General features: G+C 45.8%; 1 protein-coding gene across 1 annotated transcript in view; it reads right to left on the bottom strand.

Moving 5' to 3' along the window:
* The window catches only part of creb3l1 (cAMP responsive element binding protein 3-like 1), a 39,537-nt gene that overhangs the window by 5,450 nt on the left and 12,268 nt on the right, over positions 1 to 21,819 (bottom strand). Inside the window, exons 2-9 of the mRNA XM_052057619.1 lie at positions 21,169 to 21,301; positions 20,459 to 20,545; positions 7,044 to 7,198; positions 6,888 to 6,969; positions 6,611 to 6,807; positions 6,342 to 6,488; positions 2,853 to 2,911; positions 2,026 to 2,094 (exon numbers count right to left, since the gene is read on the bottom strand). Of these exons, the coding sequence (XP_051913579.1) occupies positions 2,026 to 2,094; positions 2,853 to 2,911; positions 6,342 to 6,488; positions 6,611 to 6,807; positions 6,888 to 6,969; positions 7,044 to 7,198; positions 20,459 to 20,545; positions 21,169 to 21,301 (929 nt within the window). The remainder of the gene's footprint in view (positions 1 to 2,025; positions 2,095 to 2,852; positions 2,912 to 6,341; positions 6,489 to 6,610; positions 6,808 to 6,887; positions 6,970 to 7,043; positions 7,199 to 20,458; positions 20,546 to 21,168; positions 21,302 to 21,819) is intronic.

Raw genomic sequence — 21,819 nt, 5'->3', positions numbered from 1 at the left:
ACTGCTTTTTAAATAAAGAAATCCAATTAATATTATGTCGAATTTAGTTCACCCTTTTGATCCGACCCTCCATAAGATTTTCTGGTTCTCATGTGGCCCTATGCAAAAAATAATTGCCCACCCCTGACCTAGGACCTCTGTATCGCTCTACTTCTACTGGTCTGATCACAACCCATCTGCAGCAATGCACAGGCTAAAATAGGTAATCAACAACACTCTTGTCATTTAAAAAAAAAACATTAATACAGTACTTTCATGCTTTTGTTCTGTTGATGTTTGATATGGATTGTCAACAAATGCAGGTTTTTTATTTTATAATGTACCATAGCTCGTGCTGACCTGGCCCTTCTGTCAAATTTTAAAAGTCAATGCGGCCCCCTAGCCAAAAAGTTTGCCCACCCCTGCTTTAAACTGATAAACCAAAAACACTTGCAGTGTTTCGGGTTTTTTTTTTCGTTTTACATTTGGGGTCTGTATATATAATGAATTAAGGTTTCATCTCGCTAAGGATAAGTGTTTCTTCTGTGCGTATGAGAGTCTCAGCTTTTGACCTGGCCCAGCCCTCTTTGAAACATGAAAGCCAGGTCCACATAAACTAATAATTGTGCCAAACTGGAGCAGGATTCTCCCCTTCTGAGCAAAGTTAGCAAAGACCTGACAATCAGATGTCTCTATCCTGATCGACCCATGCAAGACGATGCAATGTGGCGTATAACTTAAAAAGGGTATTATGCGCCGTTGTGGGTGGGAACACAGATGACTTGTTTGCTGCCAAACAAAGTGGGTCCTCTCATTCCCTTTAAGCGCCATGTGCGACAGGAGTGCCAACAGCCCTTGACATGGTGGAAGAAGACACTGATCTACTTGAGTCCTCTGGGAGGTCGAGGCACACAAAGTCTTCTATAGCTTCTATAGCTGTACGCAGCAAGACCATTATTTTAAAAATACTGTATATATTTTAAAGATGTTAATATTATTATCAATAATAATAATAATAATAATGTGATCAATGAATAGATTTCTGCAACGATTCAGAGGGTTCGATGTGCACTGTGTTATATTTATGAGTTACATACAACAGGGGTCCCCAACCGCCGGGCTGCGGACCGGTCGTTTGGTGCCGGGCCGCACAGAAAGAATAAATAACTTACATTCTTTCGCTTTTATTCATTTCGGAATCTGAAAGGTGTTATATTTTGAAAAATGACCCGATTCTCAGTTATATCAGTCTACGGTGTGTCACTCTTGACATGGGTGAATGCGCGCTTCTCGGTCATGTCATAGATAGGTTACCACATAACAAAACAAACGTCTTTGAAAAGTATTTTCGGGAAGGGTATAAGGCCCAGCCAGGAGACAGAAGAGGAGTCTACGACTTTCAAGAAAGAGAAGGCGACATTTAATAGACAGTATCAGGAGTCCAATTTCAAATACGGCTTTATCTCAACGGGAGATTCACACACACCAAGCCTACTCTGCATAAGTGATGATGGTGAGTTGTATTTTTCATGCCCTTTTTATTTGTGACGTATATTATTTTGAAGGAACATTTAAACGTTACCGCAGCGACCAGAGAATGTTGCGGCCACATAGGACGTTCCTCGTGTCATGCTTCGTGTTTATTATTATGTTTCGAAAATACCACACTTTTCATGCAGGTCATATCATATTATATTGTTGTATCTATCCGGCCTTAAAAGGCCGGTCCCTGAAAATATTGTCTGACATGAAACCGGTCCGTGGGGCAAAAAAGGTTGGGGACCTCTGATATACAGTACACGATGACATTCCCTACACATGTCAACGGAGCTCCGAATCTGTCTGTCTGCACCTCAAACAAATTCACAAGAATCACATCACACTCCCTGTAGCAACACCTGTCCACGTTTTCAGCAGGAGTAAAGTTTAGTCTAATTTCAGTCAGCAAATTATCAGGTGAAAAGGGCCCATTTCAAAGCAATTCACGCGTCAATCTGTTGTCTGTTTTCGAGCCTCTATTAGCTGACCATGAGCAGTGAGCCTCACCTGTTGGCCGTCTCCAGGTTTTCCACTTTTTGCCACAAGTCACCGTTTTCTGACGTGTAGTTCTCCACCCTGGGGCAACAAAAACAACCACATGCTGTTTTATTCAGGCACAAAAAAATACAGAGAGACAGAGTGCTTCACAGATTTATTCGACCATCTGTAGCTCATGTCAGGCCAGCGAACAAGATTTCTCGTGATGCACCCGTAAGCCAGGAGGATGATGTTCCCTTCTTATTCACTTTAAACGGTGATCTGGAAATGAACTTCAAATCCCCATTTTCACAGAGACGCATGGATGGTGATATGATCTCACTGATCTCACCCCAAAAAGAAAGATTTGATAATCCTGCTGTTTGCTTTAAATGCATCTCATTCTAAGCGTACACTCCCTTCGGCCAGCCGCATGCTGCTTACTTTCCAAGGGATCATCCATTAATCCCGCAGCTCACACGGCGACAAGAACCCAACACAAAAACGAATATAAAGAGACCATGCTCTGCTTTTATGATGAGTCTCGGCTGACCTGTGGCAGTGGCTGCACACTGAGCTGGGAATACTTTCAAATTACAAACAGCTGGATTGCGCCCACCCACTCCCCCTACTCTTTCCCATTACTGGTGTGTGGTTGGAGTGCACTCTTATGATGCACACAAGTGGGAGCTGGAAAGAGAGTGTTTGTTTGCACTCAGGCTTTTGCAAGGTGAACTGTGATTTAACTGGACTGAGACAACAGGGTGTGCCAATGATGCACTGTTGGAAGAAAGGACATAAATGGTTTAAGAGGCAACCAGGGGTGGGAGGGATTGTCGAGAAAAATGGAAACTCACTTTTTCTCCAGACATTCCACATATTCTTTCTTCTTCCGCCGACTCTCCTGAGCTGAGATCTGTTTTTTTTTAAGCGAACATCAAATTATTTTCTTGTCAGAACCTGCATTGACTTTCACTTTTTACAGGTAAAGTTGCAATACAAATAAATAATAATAATAATAATACATTTAATTTGAAAGCGCTTTTCATTGTACTCAAAGACACTTTAGAAGAGTTGAAAACACGGGATAAAAAATACACACTTTAAAGCAATGTATACATGATTTAAAAGAAACGCATTTTGAAGGAGAGAAACAAAAGGTGTTACAAGCTTTGCGGAACAGGGGAGTTTTAAGAAATGGTTTGAAGGATTGGAGGTCAGTACAGTTTCGGATGTGTTGTGGTAGAGAGTTCCAGAGGGTGGGGGCGGCGACAGAGAAGGAAGGCTCGGTTCCCCCAGGTTTTGAGCCTGGTCACGGAGATAGCGAGGAGGTTTGTCTTTGAGGAGCGGAAGTTGCGGGAAGGAGTGTATGGGTGAATGGATGAAATGTATTCAAATACAGGTTTATATTAAAGTACCCTTTAGGAATGAAAGATAAGATAAGATAAGATATCCTTTATTTGTCCCACACTGGGGAAATTTACAGCCTCCAGCAGCAAGAATGTATGTAAACAGGGATATGAGCTGCTGGAGAGGCAGCCACTCAGGGGGCGCCATCATCCAAAAAAAAAAAAAAAATATTGCATAGCTTGTTGTGCTCAAACAACAGTGCATTATTGTACTAACTACTGTAGTCTGCATGGATTACTTTGGTGTGCTAGTGATGCCATATAAAAACAAAAAAATGCACAATGACAAATGTTGGTTTTGTTTTATCTTCCCAAGTGAAGGGTTATGAAATGTTTATTCCATTTTGGGTTACTTTTGAGCTGATTCTGATTCTGAATCGCTTTATCCTTACAAAGGTCATGGGGGTGGTGGTGGGGGGGGGGGGGGACAGCCCACCCCAGCTGTCTTCGGGCAGTAGGCGGCAGACACCCTGAATCGGTTGCCAGTCAATCGCAGGGCACACAGAGACAAACCACCAAATGCGCTCACACTCACACCGAGGGACAATTGAGAGTGTTCCATTAACCCACCATGCATGTTTTTGGAATGTGGGAGGAAACCCACACAGGCTCGGGGATAGAATGCAAAATCCACACAGGGAGGCCAGAGCCGGAACCGAACCCTGCACCTCTGGACAGTGGGGTAAACATGCTAACCACTCAACCACCGGGCCGCCATCATTTAATCCAATTTGTGCTATTTGAACTCCTCAATTGCTCGGTTATGAAAGGTTTCACCCAATATGGATCATTTGTATCCGGCATTGACTCAACAGACGGGCTGTTTTGTTGATAATGTCATGGCGTCATCACATTGACAGACTTCCAGCCATCCAATTAAAATCTCCATACCTGGCCAGCTAAGGCTCAGTGAGAGAACAAAGGGACGATATGCATGCACCGTTTCCATTTTTTCCACATTTGGGCTAGGGAAGAGTGATAGCTTCCGTAGTTTAGCAGATAGTGACTCTTTAAAATATATCGTACTCGCAATCTGCTGAAATGAAATCAAGCCACCATGAGTGAGAAACCTTATTATTTTCTCCAGTTATCCAAGTGTGTGGGGGGAAAGCAATACAACCATTTCATGAGATATTTGCTGTATCACAAGTGCGTGCAGGTCCGTTTGTTTTTGGTTTCAGTTTCCGGCGGGAGTTGTGGGCGTTTTCCTCTGATCCTGTCACGTATTACCAACAGTGGACTTTTGGACTGCTACACCGACAATTTACCGTCACATTATTTGGCTTGCTTGCAGCCCATCTACCAAGTGCTTATTGTCTAGACGTTCGATTCTTGCTCATGCCGTGGTTTGTCTTGTGTTGCAAGTCGTGTTCTTGTTAATTTTGTGTTGCTTATACTTTCTCGCAATTGGATTTTTTTTGTCCTTTGGTTACAAGTTATTTTCCTGATTTATTTCCTTGCATTCTGCAAGCGCTTTTTGTTTGCTATGCTTTCTCCTGGCTTTCTTCAACGAATTATCTAATTTGTACTTCTGTAATAAAGTTTTGTTTCTGTAAGATTATTTCTGTCTCGGTCTACTTTTGTAGGACCCTCTTCTGTTCCGGAACCTTCCACGTGTGAACAGACAAAGCATGGCTTATTTGCTCCTTTGCACAAAAATGTATGCACGCACACACTCGCATATCCAGGTTTGTGTTATGAATATACTTTATTTATTTGGACCCATTTGGTTAACTCATTAAAGGGCTTCTAAATCTACAAACATTTCTAGCCCACCTATCAGGGAAGATGGTCAGATGGGTGTACTGCATGTATTTTTACAGCATGTTTATTTGAATGACAAAAAGTTAATTAACCCAACACTAAGGAAAATTATTTAGCTTAATGGCAATATATATATATATTTTTTTAATATGTTTGAAAAAATCTGCGATGCACTGAACCCGCGATAAACAAACCGCAAAGTAGCGAGGGATCACTTGTACATGCCATTTATCTCAGTCAAGGGAATACTGTACAATTTGATATATCTCTAGTGTTCTCATTTTTGTGTCGAGTCTTGTACTCACCAAAATAATCCCCCCGTCTAATTTTAATGCACGATTGAATGTTCGGAACGGATGTGACGTCAAGTCATTGACTGGGCTATCCCTCTCACCCAGCAGTCGCTATTGAACGATACGGCAGACCGCTTGCCTGTGAATGAAAATCTGTCTTGCCTTATTTTTGTCTTGTTAGATGATCCTAATAGGCATTCCACTGCCAGGAAGGGCGGGAGGGAGCGAATCAACGCGGCTGGCTTTCTTACCAGACAGCGGGATGCCCCAGGATCCACCCACCCAGTTAGATGGCCGTGAACATCCAGACTCGGATATGTATGCATGTATTTATTTATCTCAACAGAAAGGGAGTAAACTGACCCGCGTCACCGACAGTCTTCCGCCTTCGCATGCGGCAGCTGATTATTTATCATGAACTGCAGCACCGTGCTCATCTAACAGAGAGTCAGCAAAACAGCCGTCAGCAGTGACGGGTTGACAGACCTTTGGTCAGTATTGACTCTGAAAAATAGCGAGAATGACTCGGGATCATGAGAATCTGATCGCCGCATAGAATTGGAGACACGCTTCGCTTTCAACGCCACTTCTTGCAGGCAAGTATGGCTGCACGCATTAGCTGCCATAACGTCTCAACAAACAGGTACCGCGAGCTATGATTAGCTTGTTTTAATACAACCAGTGTAGCCAAAGATGCGTTTGGATGCATTTTTTTCTTGATATGTCATACATATTTTCCCTTCTGACCATCACAGGAACACTTTATGCTGTGTTCTTATCCAAGGATAAAAGATAATGGGAACCAATAACTCAACTGTGATGAGCAAAACAATGAATGCACTGTATGTTTTCACTAAATAGAAAAAAAATCACATGGTACCTTATTTTTAATCTTTCGTCTCACTCTCTTCAGAGCCTTCTCTTCACTCTTGGTGAGAGGAAGTTTGTTGGGTACAGGGTATCCCTCAGCAACGAGAGTCCGTTTCTCTTCGTCTGTCAGCAAGAGGGGTCCGGAACCCTGCAGTTTCTACGCAAACAACAATCATGGCCATTTGTGAGAGCATTAAAAGCATGTTTTTGACTGGTGAGGAGCAATCATCATGGGAGGGAAGAAGGAGAAGGAGAGAAAGGATAGGTGGCGCTACTGACGTGTGGGGCAGTTAGTAGAGGCGAAGACGAGATGGCCGTGGATGAGGAGGAGGATGCGGAGCCACGGCCCGCTGGCCTCTGTTGTGGTTGCGGGGAAGACGGAGGCAGAGCGAGGTGCGGGGAGGAGGGCGGCAGGGAGCCGTCACTGTCACCGTGGTTGCTGCTGGGAGGAGTGGGTGGAAGCTGCAGGGCATCATCTGGGAAGAAGCGGGGTGAGGACCTGCTGTGAGGATTGTGGACTGCCAAATGGACGGCCAGTTGTGCGAGCTGGGCGTACCGGTGGGCAGGCAGAGGTACTGTCCCATCTCTCTGGGCTCATCTTTAATAGCCACAGTCTTAACTTCATCCGGTGGGCGCACCTGAGCAAACCAATCGCACTCCTTCACACTTCAACCGGGACACATGAAGGGTCTCTGATTTGTGGAATGCTCACTGTGTGTCTCCATAGCGACCCTTTCCGAGCAGGGGCGGGGCTTAGGATAAGCGGTGGGCCTTCCATAGGCTGCGGATCTGACCTTTGAGCCACATCTGGCTCCTCTTGTTTCACTAAGATGCTCGTCAGGTCCTGACTGAAGCTCCATTCAAATTCTACGCGAGAAAGGGAGGGGGAGAGCGAGAATAAATCAATGAAATACCGAGGACCTTACAAAATTAGTTATGGTGTCACATACTGTGAATATGCATCGATATGTGATTTAACAAACTCCACCATTTCAAGACCACAATAGAATTACCGGTAATTCAAGGTGTATTTGAATGGGTACTGATAGTCACTGAATTGAGGCTTGTGTGAATCGAGCACAAAAAGGCTTCCTGCTCTTTGTTTCTTATGCTCCATCAGGTCATGTGACTGACATGTTCCTGACATTCAAAAACCCATCATTCAATTTAGTCAGCATTCTCATTTTCAACCAATGCAGTTAGCTCCCATGCCCACCCAAATTCCTCATTTGTGTTTCCTCACGTTTGTCGCGCTACCTCCCATGTTTAAAGCATTATTCTCCCTCATTCCTCAGCTGTTTTTCCAATGCAAATTTCATTTCCCATCCATGTATGATTACCTCTGAGGCTCCTCGGATGCCTATAGTCTACTTTCTTCATATGTTCAAAAATTGTTTCAAAGTGTCCCTTATTTGGTCATTTTCCTTCCACACTCTTGCCATGTTATGCCATGTTATGTTGCCATTTTATTTCCATGTTTGTTTTACTCAGTTTGGACATCAGATACATTTCGGACTTTGGTAGCGGAGCATCCTGCACTGAACAGATAAAAATGTTGGCTTTAACTTCTTGCAAACAGTAGATCCCCTTACAAAATGTTTTTTTTTAAAAGAGGGCAAAAGCAATTATGTGTATCTTTGCCAGTGAAAAGGAACACAAGTCATAAATCATAAGCACTTCCTGACAAGCCTCGTTATTATACTACACCGCAGAGGGATAGCACTCGATCGTGCAAGCATGGTGCATAATTTGCCCCTGGTGAGTGTGTGTCGACAATACATTAAAAAGAACAGAAGCTTGTTCACAGGGTCCTGCTTCGAGTGGTGATCTTTGACACCTTAAAATGCTACTAACCACACACACACGCACACAGACACACACTCTCATTCACTCCCAAAGATGTTTTTATATGTCTTTTCAGATTTGTTTTAGAAATGGCTGGTACTGAATGAGTGAGGTACGACCTACTGCATGCTGAGCCTTGTGAAGCTAAGAGTTTGAACGGATACCTGCACTACCATTCTTTAACGAGCAGCAAAAGCAACCATCTTAGCTACCGGTAGAAGTAACATAATAGTATTATTAAATTTAATGGCATCAGAGTTTATGAGGCATTAATGCTACTTTGGTAGAACTTGATATTTACGACAAATTTTATACTCATTGAAAAGTTATGGTTAAAAATAATAGGCTGCAAACTGTGTCATCCCAGCGGGTTGAAGGGAGAAAACTGTGCTCTCAGCAGGACAGAAGCTGTAATAAAGCAATAGTTGGTGCGGCATGGCGGGCGGCGGCGACAGTAAAACACATTGCTTGGCTTCAACATAGACCTTCATGAATCAGTAAGTTGAGTGGAGCACAAAACATTTGGGAATCAAATGTGAGCCTCCATATGTGAACTTATAATAATAATGGTGCTGAACCCGCAACAGCTAAAAAAATCACTTCATAGACACAGAGGGGTCTAAGAGATGTCAACATGACTTCAGCGTATTCATTTTCCACATGGAAATGAAATAAGATGCTAATTCATTTGTCTCTTTGCCTACACCAACAGTTCAAAACAACATTAACAAAAAACCTACAACCATTATATATTGTCCATGTTTGGAAAGGAGTCAGAAGAAGCTAATCTGACTGAATCCCACCCTTTTTATAAATAAAATCACTTGTTCCACTTCCCTAAGCCATTAATTACAATAAGCGAAAAATGTACGGTAAAAAAACGAAGAATGTTAAGATTGTAGCCTGTGACCGCGACGAACCACCATCCACCCCCGAAACGCCCACTGGATACACGGCTGTGGTGTCCCTGAGCAAGACAGCAATGCCCCTAACTGCTCATCAGGTGCTTAAATAGCCCCTTGCTCCAGTGTGACCCACTACCAATGTGTCTTTGATGTGTCCACGACTGCGATGGGACAAAAGCAGAGGTCAAATCCCAAGTAGGTGTATATACAGTATAAGGCAAATAAAGATGATTCTTTTTCTTCAAAAGAAAAGAAAAGCAGGCACTCATATTGGTGAAACATCCCCCTCCAACTTTCTCTCGAGAGATATGTCTTTATCAACTGCGTGGCTCCATTTCATCTTTTCGAGTATTTTCATAGGGTCAGCCCACATTGAAATACCTGGACAACAAAAACTTATTGTAGTTCTTACTCTTGCTTTTTTAAGTAAAGCAATCAAATTCAAACAATTCAATTATATTTTTACCTACTGTACCTCTGACTAAAAATGCTTCAAACAGTTCCTCGGAACTTTTGCACTGAACATGATTTGTGCAATTTGTTATTCTATTTGAGTGATAATTTTCAATATCCTTGACTGTAAAAAGCAACAAATGTGTGAGCTCCCCATATAACCCACTCCATTGATGATGCTTTATCTGTAGAAATATGCAGAGGTTATTATTGAACTTCAGTAGCTGTCTCTGCACAGTGGCTTGGATAAAGTAATGAGGACGACACAATTTTAATGTTATGATACATGTGCTCCCTAAAACCTGTTTTGCTTTGTATAATAGGGCAATTGTTCTTCCATCACGGTTTGGTTTAGGGCCGCCACAAAAAAAGACAAAATCCGACTGCAATGGAAAGTTAAGACTGCGGAAAAAATCATTGGCGCTGCCCTACCCACTCTTGAGGACTTGCACACCAGAAGAACCAAGACAAGGGCACGGAAAATCCCACTGGACGCCCCACCCCCACACCCACACACCCTGACCACCACCTTTTCCAACTACTCCCCTCAGGCAAGCACTACCGGTCCGTGCACACCAAATCCAGCAGATATTCAAACAGCTTCTTTCCTCTATCCATGAACTCCCTAAACAGTAACCCAAATCGACCTGTATAGCGGCTCTTTGCATTTTTGCACACCCCTGTGGAAAAGCATTACCGCAATAATCATTGTAGCTCCAGCTCTGTACTGACTTGAACCATTGTCACTGATCACTATTCCACAGCACCAGACACTTTAAAGAGCTCAAGGACTTCTGTACAATTGCACACTTAAATTTGCTCTACGAATACTGCTACTGGTCACTTTAAAATGGTGCAACGATTATCTGCGCAACTGTTACAGTATTGTATTCTCCCACTGATCACTTTGGCTTTGCTTGACACGTTGCACATTGTCTCACAGCTGTCATTGGATGGTACTACCGCACAACGGTACCCTTACATTATGGAATGTCTTTCCATACTTATTTGTCATGTCCTTGATTATCGTAGTTGCTTGTTATTGATGATAGTAGGGTAGCCTCTACTACCGGAAACAAATTCCTTGTGTATTCTACATACTTGGCCAATAAAGATGATTCTGATTCCGATTCTAAAATCTGGACTGCAAGACGGTTTGTGCAAAGCTTCCAAGTGAGATTTTCATCTCACATTTATTCCTCCTGAGAGTGTGTTTTCAGTAACCTTATAATTGTCATCCCCATCTATTTAAACATTTCCCTGTTGTATTTTACTACAGCCTTGTTTTTATTTTGCAAAGATTTAATGAATATTTATCTGCACGACTACAATTTGCTCTTTTCTGAATTGAAGAGCTCTATGTATAATATCATTTCAATGCTGCCAAGACCCCCGATTTATTGTATGCTCTGCAAAAAAAAAAACTGGCTTCACACCTCAAAATCTTTACACCGATAATTGACATTGACTGTACAGTACGGTAATATTAATAGATTGCAACCCATACTGACCCCATAAGGCTTCATAACTCATGTCCAAGGACATAGAGCAACAGTTTCCTAGTTTAAGACGTTGTTTTCTATTCCACGAGTAACTAACAATCCAATTCAAACCTACTCCGAAAAGTTGCTTCCATGTTAGAAATGCTATGCACTTTCCGCAACGCCGTCATTTTGATGCAAGGATTGGCCAGAAAACGACTACTTCCATCCCACAACGACCACGAAGGTACAAACACCTCATTGCTCCCAATTCTACCTGTGTAAAGTCGAGCAAAACATCAAAACAAAGAAAACTCGACTAATATGCACAATTACACTTGCACTCAGCACGGAAATATGGCCCTATGTCTGCTGGCTTGTCTGGGAATATCATCAGACCCCCAAACCCTCTCGCCCCCACAAGATGAAGTGGCTGGGGAGAGCTAAATCTGGGCTTCTCTGCTCAAGCTGCCCCTCCACAATTTGACCCCACAAAAGTCAAGAAAGATGGATGGATGGACCGGTTGAAATAAGTTACAAATATAAGTCTGTCCGATATCAGCCCATACCCCAATGCAATTAGAAAACGTGCACCATACGATATAACCTTCCACAGTTTTTGATGTGCGTGGTATTGGGTTAACTCTAGTGTGACATGAATGGAGCGTCCCAGATGGCAACACAACAGCTACTTTTGTATTATGTCATCCTTGTTCCTCACTCTCCAGGCATGACTAAATTCGTTTTTAACCCAATCCAACTGCTACATGAGTGCAACAGTTGGATTAAGCACAGGTTGATTAGTGGCGCCTGAAGTGAGGGGTGCAGATATGACGTGCTAAACAGACAGCTTTTATGTTACGCTGGTCGTTTGTGTGTCGAGGTGAAGAGAAATAAATCATAGTCTGTGCAGTTTGTGCACTTCAAGAATGTGCAGGCTGTACGTTTTTGTGTGACAAAAGTGACGCCCTACGCCTGAGACACTGCACTAACGTTGTCTGTAGAACACTGAATCAGGATTAACGGGACTTCAGCAACGCTGCTTCTGTGCAGTAGCATGTTTCCACCCCACAAATATTTGTATTTGGCATGACTACCGGGGCATGGATATGAACAAAATTGCGCATTACACTGTATTACAATGTACAGTAGACAACAAGAGAGGAGCAGCGGCTCAACTCTGAGGCCCCTCCCAGATGACCGAGCTTCTCAACATGTCTCTAAGGGAGAGCCCGGACACCCTGCAGAAGAAACTCCTTTCGACCGCTTGTATCCTGGATCTCGTTCTTTCTGTCACGACCCACAGCTCGTAACCATAGGTGAGAGTTGGAACGTGGATGGACTGGTAAATTGAGAGCTTCGCTTTTCGGCTCAGCTCCTTGTTCACGACGACAGACCAATATAGTCCGCATGACAGAAGATGCTGCACCGGTCTGCCTGTTGATCTCACGCTTCCTCCTGCCCTCACTCGTGAACAAGATACTTAAACTCCTCCACTCGGGGCAAGATCTCACGTTGTGTTTCCTTCTAGTTTCTTTGGAGAGACATTTTCATACTTCTGACATCTTCATTTATAAACCTCTTTGGCCCAATCAAAGGTTACCGTAGCCTTGTTTGGAATCTTCCTTAAGTACTCTTCTTCTTGACTTTTAGCGGACTCACTCTTTGGCATCGTTCAAAACAAACTGCGCAAACGGCATTCAAAACTAAGCAGAATCTATTTCAGGTCAAAACACATAATCTTATAAGGATTGAATTGGATTAAGTTTGAGAGTTAAAGTGGAGTGGAGAGAGAGAGAAAGAGAGAGAGAGAGAGAGAGAGAGAGAGAGAGAGAGAGAGAGAGAGAGACAGAGAGAGCGAGAAAGAGAGAAAGAGAGAGAGAGAGCGAGAGAGGGGTTCTTCTGGCTTTGGCAAGACAGCACTCAAAACCATATGCTTGTCATAGTGCAGTGTGTGTGTATGTGTGTGTGTGTGTGTGTGTGAGAACGCGCAATAGGTGGGCAGGGCTTACTTAGTGGGAAAACTGAACAGTCAGAAGGATACCCAGGAAAAATGGAGAACAGAGGAGCATGCAGACAATCAGGCAGAGATGCAAAACCAGACCAGGAGGAGAGAAGGACGAAGAAGAACCTGCACCTCTGGCACACAAATTGTGTCATAACCAGAGATGGGCGCGTTAATTTTGCCGGTTCGTCATTCACCAGCGGCCGGGCCACCCATCCGTCATCATCAGTCCGTCATTATTTCAAGCCAAACCGTCAGCCCGTCGCTCCATCATTTAAGTTACTGTACTTTAACCATGTTTCTTTCCGATTCCGTCATCCCTAAATTACTGTTCAACGCCGCTATTTTATAAGACTGTCAGTAAATTTCACCGGCCCGCAAGTCTGGTACATCAGTCCGTCACTTCTGTCAATGATAAATCAATTACCACAAGCCAAACCAAACTGTAATCGTCAGTCCGTCATTCCAGCACTCCGTTGTCGTGACTTTACGATTCTGTCATCGCTGAATTACAGTTCCTCACCGCTATTTTAGGACCGTCAATAAGGACCGGTCCGAGAGACCGCGGCACCGTATGCAGGATGTGCCATGAGCATTTAGCCCCTCGTTTCTCATGCCCTCGAGTGAGCCGACCAACCTCACAACTGCACTCCAGCAGCAGCCACCACATGATGTTGCCTGGTGCTGAATTCCTTCCTTCTATCCATCCATCCATTGTCTGAACCGCTTTATCCTCACAAGGGTCGCGGGGCATGCTGGAGCCTATCCCAGCCGTCTTCGGGCAGTAGGCGGGGGACACCCTGAACCAGTTCCCAGCCAGCCAATCACAGGGCACACAGAAACAAACAACCATTCGTGCTCACACTCTCCCCAAGGGACAATTTCGAGTGTTCAATCAGCCTGCCAAGCATGTTTTTGGAATGTGGGAGGAAGCCGGAGTACCCGGAGAAAACCTACGCAGGCCAGGGGAGAACATGCAAACTCCACACAGGGAGGCCGAAGCTGGAATCGAACCGGTACCTCTGCACTGTGAGGTCGATGCACTAACCACCCAACCACCTCATTCATTCCTTTTCATCGAAATTTGAAAAACGCCATCACATCAGTGTGTTTTTCCATCCTCCTTCATTGAACATTTTAATTGAATGTGTGATCAAGTGATGGAGTCATGATGGCCACTATTTATTCATTTTACTTTATGGTAACTGTTTTGTTAAGCGCTTTGTTACAGCTGCATCTAAATCAGCATGTATTGTATTGTATTGTATTGTATTTATGATCCAGTGAGCATATGATAATCTTATTTTATTCTTCTTTTTTCCTACAATTAAAATATATGATTTAGTCGCCAAAAGGAATATGTAATTTTGTGTGTTCATTTTCTGACGATAGAACGCACTTGATTAAAACGCACATACCCACACAGACAGACAGACAGACAGACACACACACACACACACAAGGGGAGCTGATCCTCGCTTGACAGTGACAATGTTAGGATCCAGAGTTAATCGCAATTAACATGCTTTCGATGATTTAAACTGACACAACATCCGATTAAAAGCCTGACATAGAAAGTATAAAGGTAAATAGCATTAGGCTATTTGTAGCAGGAAAAAAAGCATTAGCCTGTAAGATGTAAATGCTAAAAAACAAATAAATAAGTGGACCTCTTACTTTAAGACTCCTTTTACGGCCCAGCTACATAAAAATAAAAGGTTGACTGACTATAGCAGTCAGCCAAAAGAGGACGGCAGAGGGAAATCGCTGGTGAGTCTTCGTCCGGACTTATTTGAAAGTATTTTTCCATATTATAGTACCGTAACTGGACAATGTTTTGCATTTGAATCTACAAACTGACTTCATCTTCCAACTATGTACTGTATACTCAATAGAGGGGGTCTTGACTTTTGTGCTAAAAATAGTATCATATCCCATAATCCCATGCGGTCGACCATAGTGGTGGGCAATTTTGCCTTTTCATTGCGAAAATCGGTACACTGTTAGTGTCAACATTAAGACTACTACTTTTTTTTGGGGGGGGGGGCAAGGGGGTGACAATCTGAGAGATGGAGAAGTACACTGAAACCTTAGACCAGGTGTGGCCAACCGGCGGCTCTTTGGCTGGTTCGGTGCGGCTCCCGGGCTTTCACATGACACGCATCGAAAACGCCTGGGCGGTGGCACTGCCATTCAATCAATGGCGCTAAATACAGCAGAATTTACAATGTCAGCCTATCACCAATCCCGTTACATGATTGACATACAGGGCAAGCAGTCAAATGACAACTGAATTTTGCTCTTTGCAGTAACACAATAAAAAAAAATTGGCTCTGACTGCTCGGCCACCTCTGGTTTAGACAGACAGGCGAGTGCGCGGTAAATTGCATGTAATTGGAGATTTGAAGACTGGATTGCTAACCCAAAAGCACTGTTCAATGTGATTTATATCGATCTTCTGCTTGTGTGCGTACATATACAGTAATCCCTCGCCACTTCGCACTTCATGTTTTGCGGCTTCAGTGCTTCGTGGGTTTTTTTTTCAATGCTGCATTCATGAAAAAAAATGACACTAAGTATATAAAAATGATTTAAAAATATAAATGAAAAAAAAATACAGAGACGTCGGCAGTCATATTGCGGCAAGTTGCGTCGTTTAATTGTGATGCGTGAAAGAGAAGTTTCCCTGCATGCCAAACAATAAGATGAGTTGACTCGGGCATTGTGCAAGTCTGTCCTGTATTGTACATGCAGCAGGCACTCATACAACACGCGACTGGTTCCGGGCACAACATTCGACCAATAAGAGCAGAAATGAACTTATTCCGGGAGCTGATCGGCTGCGCAGCGTTGCAGCCTCACCCAGCATTTTCCCTTGTGTCTCGCCAGACCCTTCAAGGCTGTAATAAAATGTTTTGATTGTGATTTTGTCATATCTACTGTAAGGCGGCATGGCGATCGACTGGTTAGCACGTCCCCCTCTCATTGCAGAGGCGCAGGGTTTGATTCCAGGCCCGGCCTTCCTGTGTGGAGTTTTTATTATTATTCCCGTGCTTACTTGTGTTTTCTCCGGTTTTCTGCCACATTCCATAAACATGTACGGCAGGTTAATGGAACATTCTAAATTGTCTCTCATGTGAGCGCGAGCGCGGATGGTTGTTTGTCTATGTGTTCCCCGTGATTGGCTAGCAACCAGTTCAGGGTGCACCCACGCCTACTACCAGAAAACAGTTGGCATAGGCTCCAGCACGCCCGCGACCCTTGTGATGATAAAAAGGGATTAGAAAATGGATGGATGGATATCTACAATATATTCAATAATATCTGTTCGGGTAGGGCACTTTACAACCACTAGAAGAGGCAAAATGTTCTTATGTTTATTTGTCACCCCAAACTGCTCCATGCTAAAGTGTCATGTAAAATCACGGATTAACAGCTACAGGGGCTGCCTCTCCAGCAGCTCATATCCCTGTTTGAGTTTCTTTTCGTCCTTTTCTTCTTTCTACCTACATTCTTGCTGCTGGAGGCTGTAAATTTCCCCAGTGTGGGACAAATAAAGGATATCTTATCTTATTACAAGGAAATCAAAAAATAAACACAGATGTTGCTGTAAATTATAAACCTTCAAACAACAGACATGGAGCAGTGCATGGTATTGTATACTTATCTTCTTGTTTAATAACTATTAACGAGGACATGGGAAACTACAACGTGACTGCAAATAAATGTGAAGCCGTCTCCCGATTGCTAAGTGATGTTTGGCCTTGTAATCAGAGCAACAGCTCCTGGTGAATAAGAAGGGTGGACAGCCAAAGTCCCCCTCCGTGAGCCGTCACCTTACCGTGGTGGAGGGGTTTGCGTGTTCCAATGATCCTAGGAGCTAAGTTGTCTGGGGCTTTATGCCCCTGGCAGGGTCACCCATGGCAAACAGGTTCTAGGTGAGGGGCCAGACAAAGCACGGCTCATAGACCCTAATGATGAATACAATAGATAGACCAAGGTTTCCCTTGCCCGGACGCGGGTCACCGGGGCCCCACTCTGGAGCCAGGCCTGGAGGTGGGGCTCGTTGGCAAGCGCCTGGTGGCCGGTCCTACACCCATGGGGCCCGGCCGGGCACAGCCCGAAGAGGCAACGTGGGTCCCCCTTCCCATGGGCTCACCACCCATGAGAGGGGCCAAAGGGGTCGGGTGCAATGTGAGCTGGGCGGCAGCCAAAGGCGGGGACCCTGGCGGTCCGATCCTCGGCTGCAGAAGCTAGCTCTTGGGACATGGAATGTCACCCCTCTGGCAGGGAAGGAGCCCGAGCTGGTGTGTGAGGCAGAGAATTTCCGATTGGATGTAGTCGGACTTGCCTGCACACACAGCCTGGGTTCTGGTACCATTTCTCTCGAGAGGGGCTGGACTCTCTTCCACTCTGGAGTTGCTCACGGTGAGAGGCGCAGAGCAGGTGTGGGCATACTCATTGCCCCCCGGCTCAGTGCCTGTACATTGGGGTTCACACCAGTAGACGAGAGGGTTGCCTCCCTCCGCCTTCGGGTGGGTGGACGGGTCCTGACTGTTGTTTGTGCATATGCACCAAACAGCAGCTCAGCATACCCACCCTTTTTGGAGTCCTTGGAGGGTGTGCTGGAGAGTAATCCTGCTGGGGACTCCCTTGTTCTGCTGGGGGACTTCAATGCTCACGTGGGCAATGACAGTGAGACCTGGAGAGGCGTGATTGGGAGGAACGGCCCCCCCGATCAGAACTCGAGTGGTGTTTTGTTATTGGACTTCTGTGCTCGCCACGGATTGTCCATAACGAACACCTTGTTCAAACATAAGGGTGTCCATATGTGCACTTGGCACCAGGACACCCTTGGCCGCAGTTCGATGATCGACTTTGTAGTTGTATCATCGGATTTGCGGCCGCATGTTCTGGACACTCGGGTGAAGAGAGGGGCGGAGCTGTCAACTGATCACCACCTGGTGGTGAGTAGGCTCCGATGGTGGGGGAAGATGCCGGTCCGTCCTGGCAGACCCAAACGTATTGTGAGGGTTTGTTGAGAGCGTCTGGCGGAATCCCCTGTCCGAAAGAGTTTCAACTCCCACCTTCGACAGAGCTTTTCCCATGTTCCGGGGGAGGCGGGGGACATTGAGTCCGAGCGGACCATGTTCCGTGCCTCTATTGTTGAGGCGGCCAATCTGAGTTGTGGCCGTAAGGTGGTTGGTGCCTGTCGTGGCGGCAACCCTCGTACTCGCTGGTGGACACCAGCAGTAAGGGATGCCGTCAAGCTGAAGAAGGAGTCCTATCGAGCCTTTATGGCCTGTGGGACCCCAGAGGCAGCTGACGGGTATCGACTGGCCAAGCGGACCGCGGCTTCGGTGGTCGCCGAGGCAAAAACCCGAGCGTGGGAAGAGTTCGGCGAGGCCATGGAAGCCGAATTCCGGACGGCTTCGAGGAAATTCTGGTCCACCATACGACGTCTCAGGAGGGGGAAGCAGTGCACCACTAACACTGTGTACAGTGGGGATGGGGCGCTGCTGACTTCGACTCGGGACGTTGTGAACCGGTGGGCAGAGTACTTCGAAGACCTCCTCAACTCCACCAACACGTCTTCCTTGGAGGAAGCAGAGCCCGGGGGACTCTGAGGTGGGCTCTCCTATCTCTGTGGCGGAAGTCACCGATGTGGTTAAAAAGCTCCTCGGTGACAAGGCCCCAGGGGGGGGATGAGATCCGCCCGGAGTTCCTCAAGGCTCTGGATGTTGTGGGGCTGTCCTGGTTGACACGCCTCTGCAACATCGCGTGGTCAACAGGGAGAGTGCCTCTGGATTGGCAGACCGGGGTGGTAGTCCCTCTTTTTAAAAACGGGGACCGGAGGGTGTGTTCCAACTATAGAGGGATCACACTCCTCAGCCTCCCTGGTAAGGTCTATTCAGGGGTGCTGGAGAGGAGGGTCCGTCAGGAAGTCGAGCCTCAGATTGAGGAGGAGCAGTGTGGTTTTCGTCCCGGCCGTGGAACAGTGGACCAGCTCTACACCCTTAGCAGGGTCCTCGAGGGTATGTGGGAATTCGCCCAACCAGTCTACATGTGTTTTGTGGACTTGGAGAAGGCGTTTGACCCTGTCCCTCGGGGAGTTCTGTGGGGGGTGCTTCGAGGGTATGGGGTACTGAACCCCCTGATACGTGCTGTTCGGTCACTATACCACCGATGTCAGAGTTTGGTTCGCATTGCCGGCAGTAAGTCGGAATCGTTTCCAGTGGGGGTAGGACTCCGCCAAGGCTGCCCTTTGTCGCCGATTCTGTTCATAACCTTTATGGACAGAATTTCTAGGCGCAGCCGAAGCGTTGAGGGGGTCAGTTTTGGGGGCCTCAGTATTACATCCCTGCTTTTTGCAGATGATGTGGTGCTGTTGGCTCCTTCAAACAGGGCTCTCCAACTCTCACTGGAGCGTTTCGCAGCCGAGTGTGAAGCGGTTGGGATGAAGATCAGCACCTCCAAATCTGAAACCATGGTCCTCAGTCGAAAGAGGGTGGAGTGCCCCCTCCGGGTCAGGGAAGAGATCTTGCCCCAAGTGGAGGAGTTCAAGTATCTTGGGGTCTTGTTCACGAGTGGGGGCAGAAGGGAGCGGGAGATCGACAGGCGGAGCGGTGCAGCGTCTGCTGTGATGCGGACATCGTATCGGTCTGTCGTGGTGAAGAAGGAGCTGAGCCAAAGGGCGAAGTTCTCATTTTACCGGTCGATCTACGTTCCAACCCTCATCTATGGTCACAAGCTATGGGTCGTGACCGAAAGAACGAGATCCCGGTTACAAGCGGCCGAAATGAGTTTTCTCCGCAGGGTGTCCGGGCTCTCCCTTAGAGATAAGGTGAGAAGCTCGGTCATCCGGGAGGGGCTCAGAGTCGAGCCGCTTCTCCTCCATATCGAGAGGAGCCAGATGAGGTGGCTTGGGCATCTTATTCGGATGCCTCCTGAGCGCCTCCCCGGTGAGGTGTTCCGGTCATGCCCCACCGGGAGGAGACCCCGAGGAAGACCCAGGACACGCTGGAGAGACTATGTCACCCAGCTTGTCTGGGAACGACTCGGGATCCCCCGGGGAGAGCTGGACGAAGTAGCTAGGGAGAGGGAAGTCTGGGCTTCCCTGCTAAAGCTGTTGCCCCCGCGACCCGGCCCCGGATAAGCGGTAGATGATGGATGGATGGATGGATGGATGGATGGATGGATGGATGGACAGCCAAAGTCGTCTTTGTTATTCGCTTTTCTTGTGGGTGGGCATAAAATCGCTGGTTCGTAATGATTTTCAAAAGCCTTACACACACCTTTTGTGCCTTTCCCCCGCGTGCGTGCATGTGTGTGCAAAATGACAAAAAACGTTGCACCAAACAAAGCAGCGAGTACCTCCATTATTTATTGCTAATCAGACGAGGAGATTGACAAGTCATTAGAAAGATGAGTCACCCACCAGAGTCTTGGTCCATCTTGACTGACAGGGCGGGGCTCTGCGGGGCGGAGTCTTCACTCAAAGAGTAGCTGTGTTCACCTTGGATGTCTGTGAAGCCACAAATTAAAGCAGGTCAGAAATGTAATCCTATTTATGTAGACACGTTTGCATTTTATTTGCTATTAAAATGTAAACGTGGTATTGTGCTTTTGCTGAAAAAGTAGTGCGGCCCCGATGAAGGCCATTTCGAAGGCGGAATTACTTGGCCAAAAAAACATTGACCCGTTAAAAGTCCAGATTTTTGGAAGCCAAAGCCAATATGCACTTGTGAATTTTGGAAATTGACCTCTGAGTGAGGGAGGAGGTTACCTGAACGTTTTTAGGGGGAACTCATAGTTGGCCTCGATGCCGTTGGCTTTGAAATGTTAGTCCAATTGAGGGTTTGCGGTTCATTTCTGTGCGGATGTTGGCTGACGGGTCAAGCAGCTGGCTAATGCACAGGAATGCAAGGAAATGAAGAGGCCATTAAAAATTGTTATTGGGGCTGCAGAGTATTTCTTGGATTACACCCCCTTGAAAGCACGTCTTCAATCCTCAACTGGCAGCAAGCGAGAAGACGACACAGGATGACCGAAAGCATCACTCATCCTGTGTAGGTACTGTATATGTTTGCCCTTTGTGCAGTACATCCGCATCAAATAAGGATCAAAGTTAAAGATGATGATTGTGACCTGGACTGCTGTTTGTTTCCATGTGGAGGAAAGAATGTCTGTCTGCCAGCAGGGGGCGGTCTAGCAGGTGGTCTTCAAAGAAGCTGCTGAATAATTCGCTGCTGAAGTCGTCCATCTGGTCACCTGAGAATGGCTGCAACACAAAATGTTACAAATGGATTCAAGAAGGTGGGACAGCTGCTGTGCAGATGCTCAGATGCCGAGTAAAGGGGAACTTTCAGAAAATATTATTTTACGGGGGAAGAGTTGGACTTTCTTCAGCAAAGGGGACTGAATTTGTTTTTGGTTTAAAAAAAATGTATTTCTCAAAAGATAATTTCTCAAGGTATGCAGCTTAGAGTCACTGTGTCTATACATTTGGCACAGCAAGATCACACACATGGGTCCGACCATCGAGTGTCGAAGAGAAAGGTGAGAAAGCGCAACCAGTGCGGCACCTCTTGAGTTAGGTCGAAGGATTTGGTGCTTTGCTCAAACGAACATCAACGGTCGTCAGGAAGCAGACGAGCCAACCACTACAGTAGTTGCCATTTTTTAAATGAATTTTTCACAGTGGGGCTTGACCTGTGTTAATGTCATTTGTGCGTCCCATCATTGTCGAAAGGGAAAGCAATGTTCACATTTGTTGAGTCAGAAATTTTTTCCACAAAA

The sequence above is a fragment of the Hippocampus zosterae genome, chromosome 2 (genome assembly GCF_025434085.1).
Source record: "Hippocampus zosterae strain Florida chromosome 2, ASM2543408v3, whole genome shotgun sequence".
Taxonomy (NCBI): Eukaryota; Metazoa; Chordata; class Actinopteri; order Syngnathiformes; family Syngnathidae; genus Hippocampus; species Hippocampus zosterae.
The sequence above is the reverse complement of the archived record's forward strand: the minus strand, read 5'-3'. Positions and strand labels throughout refer to the sequence as shown.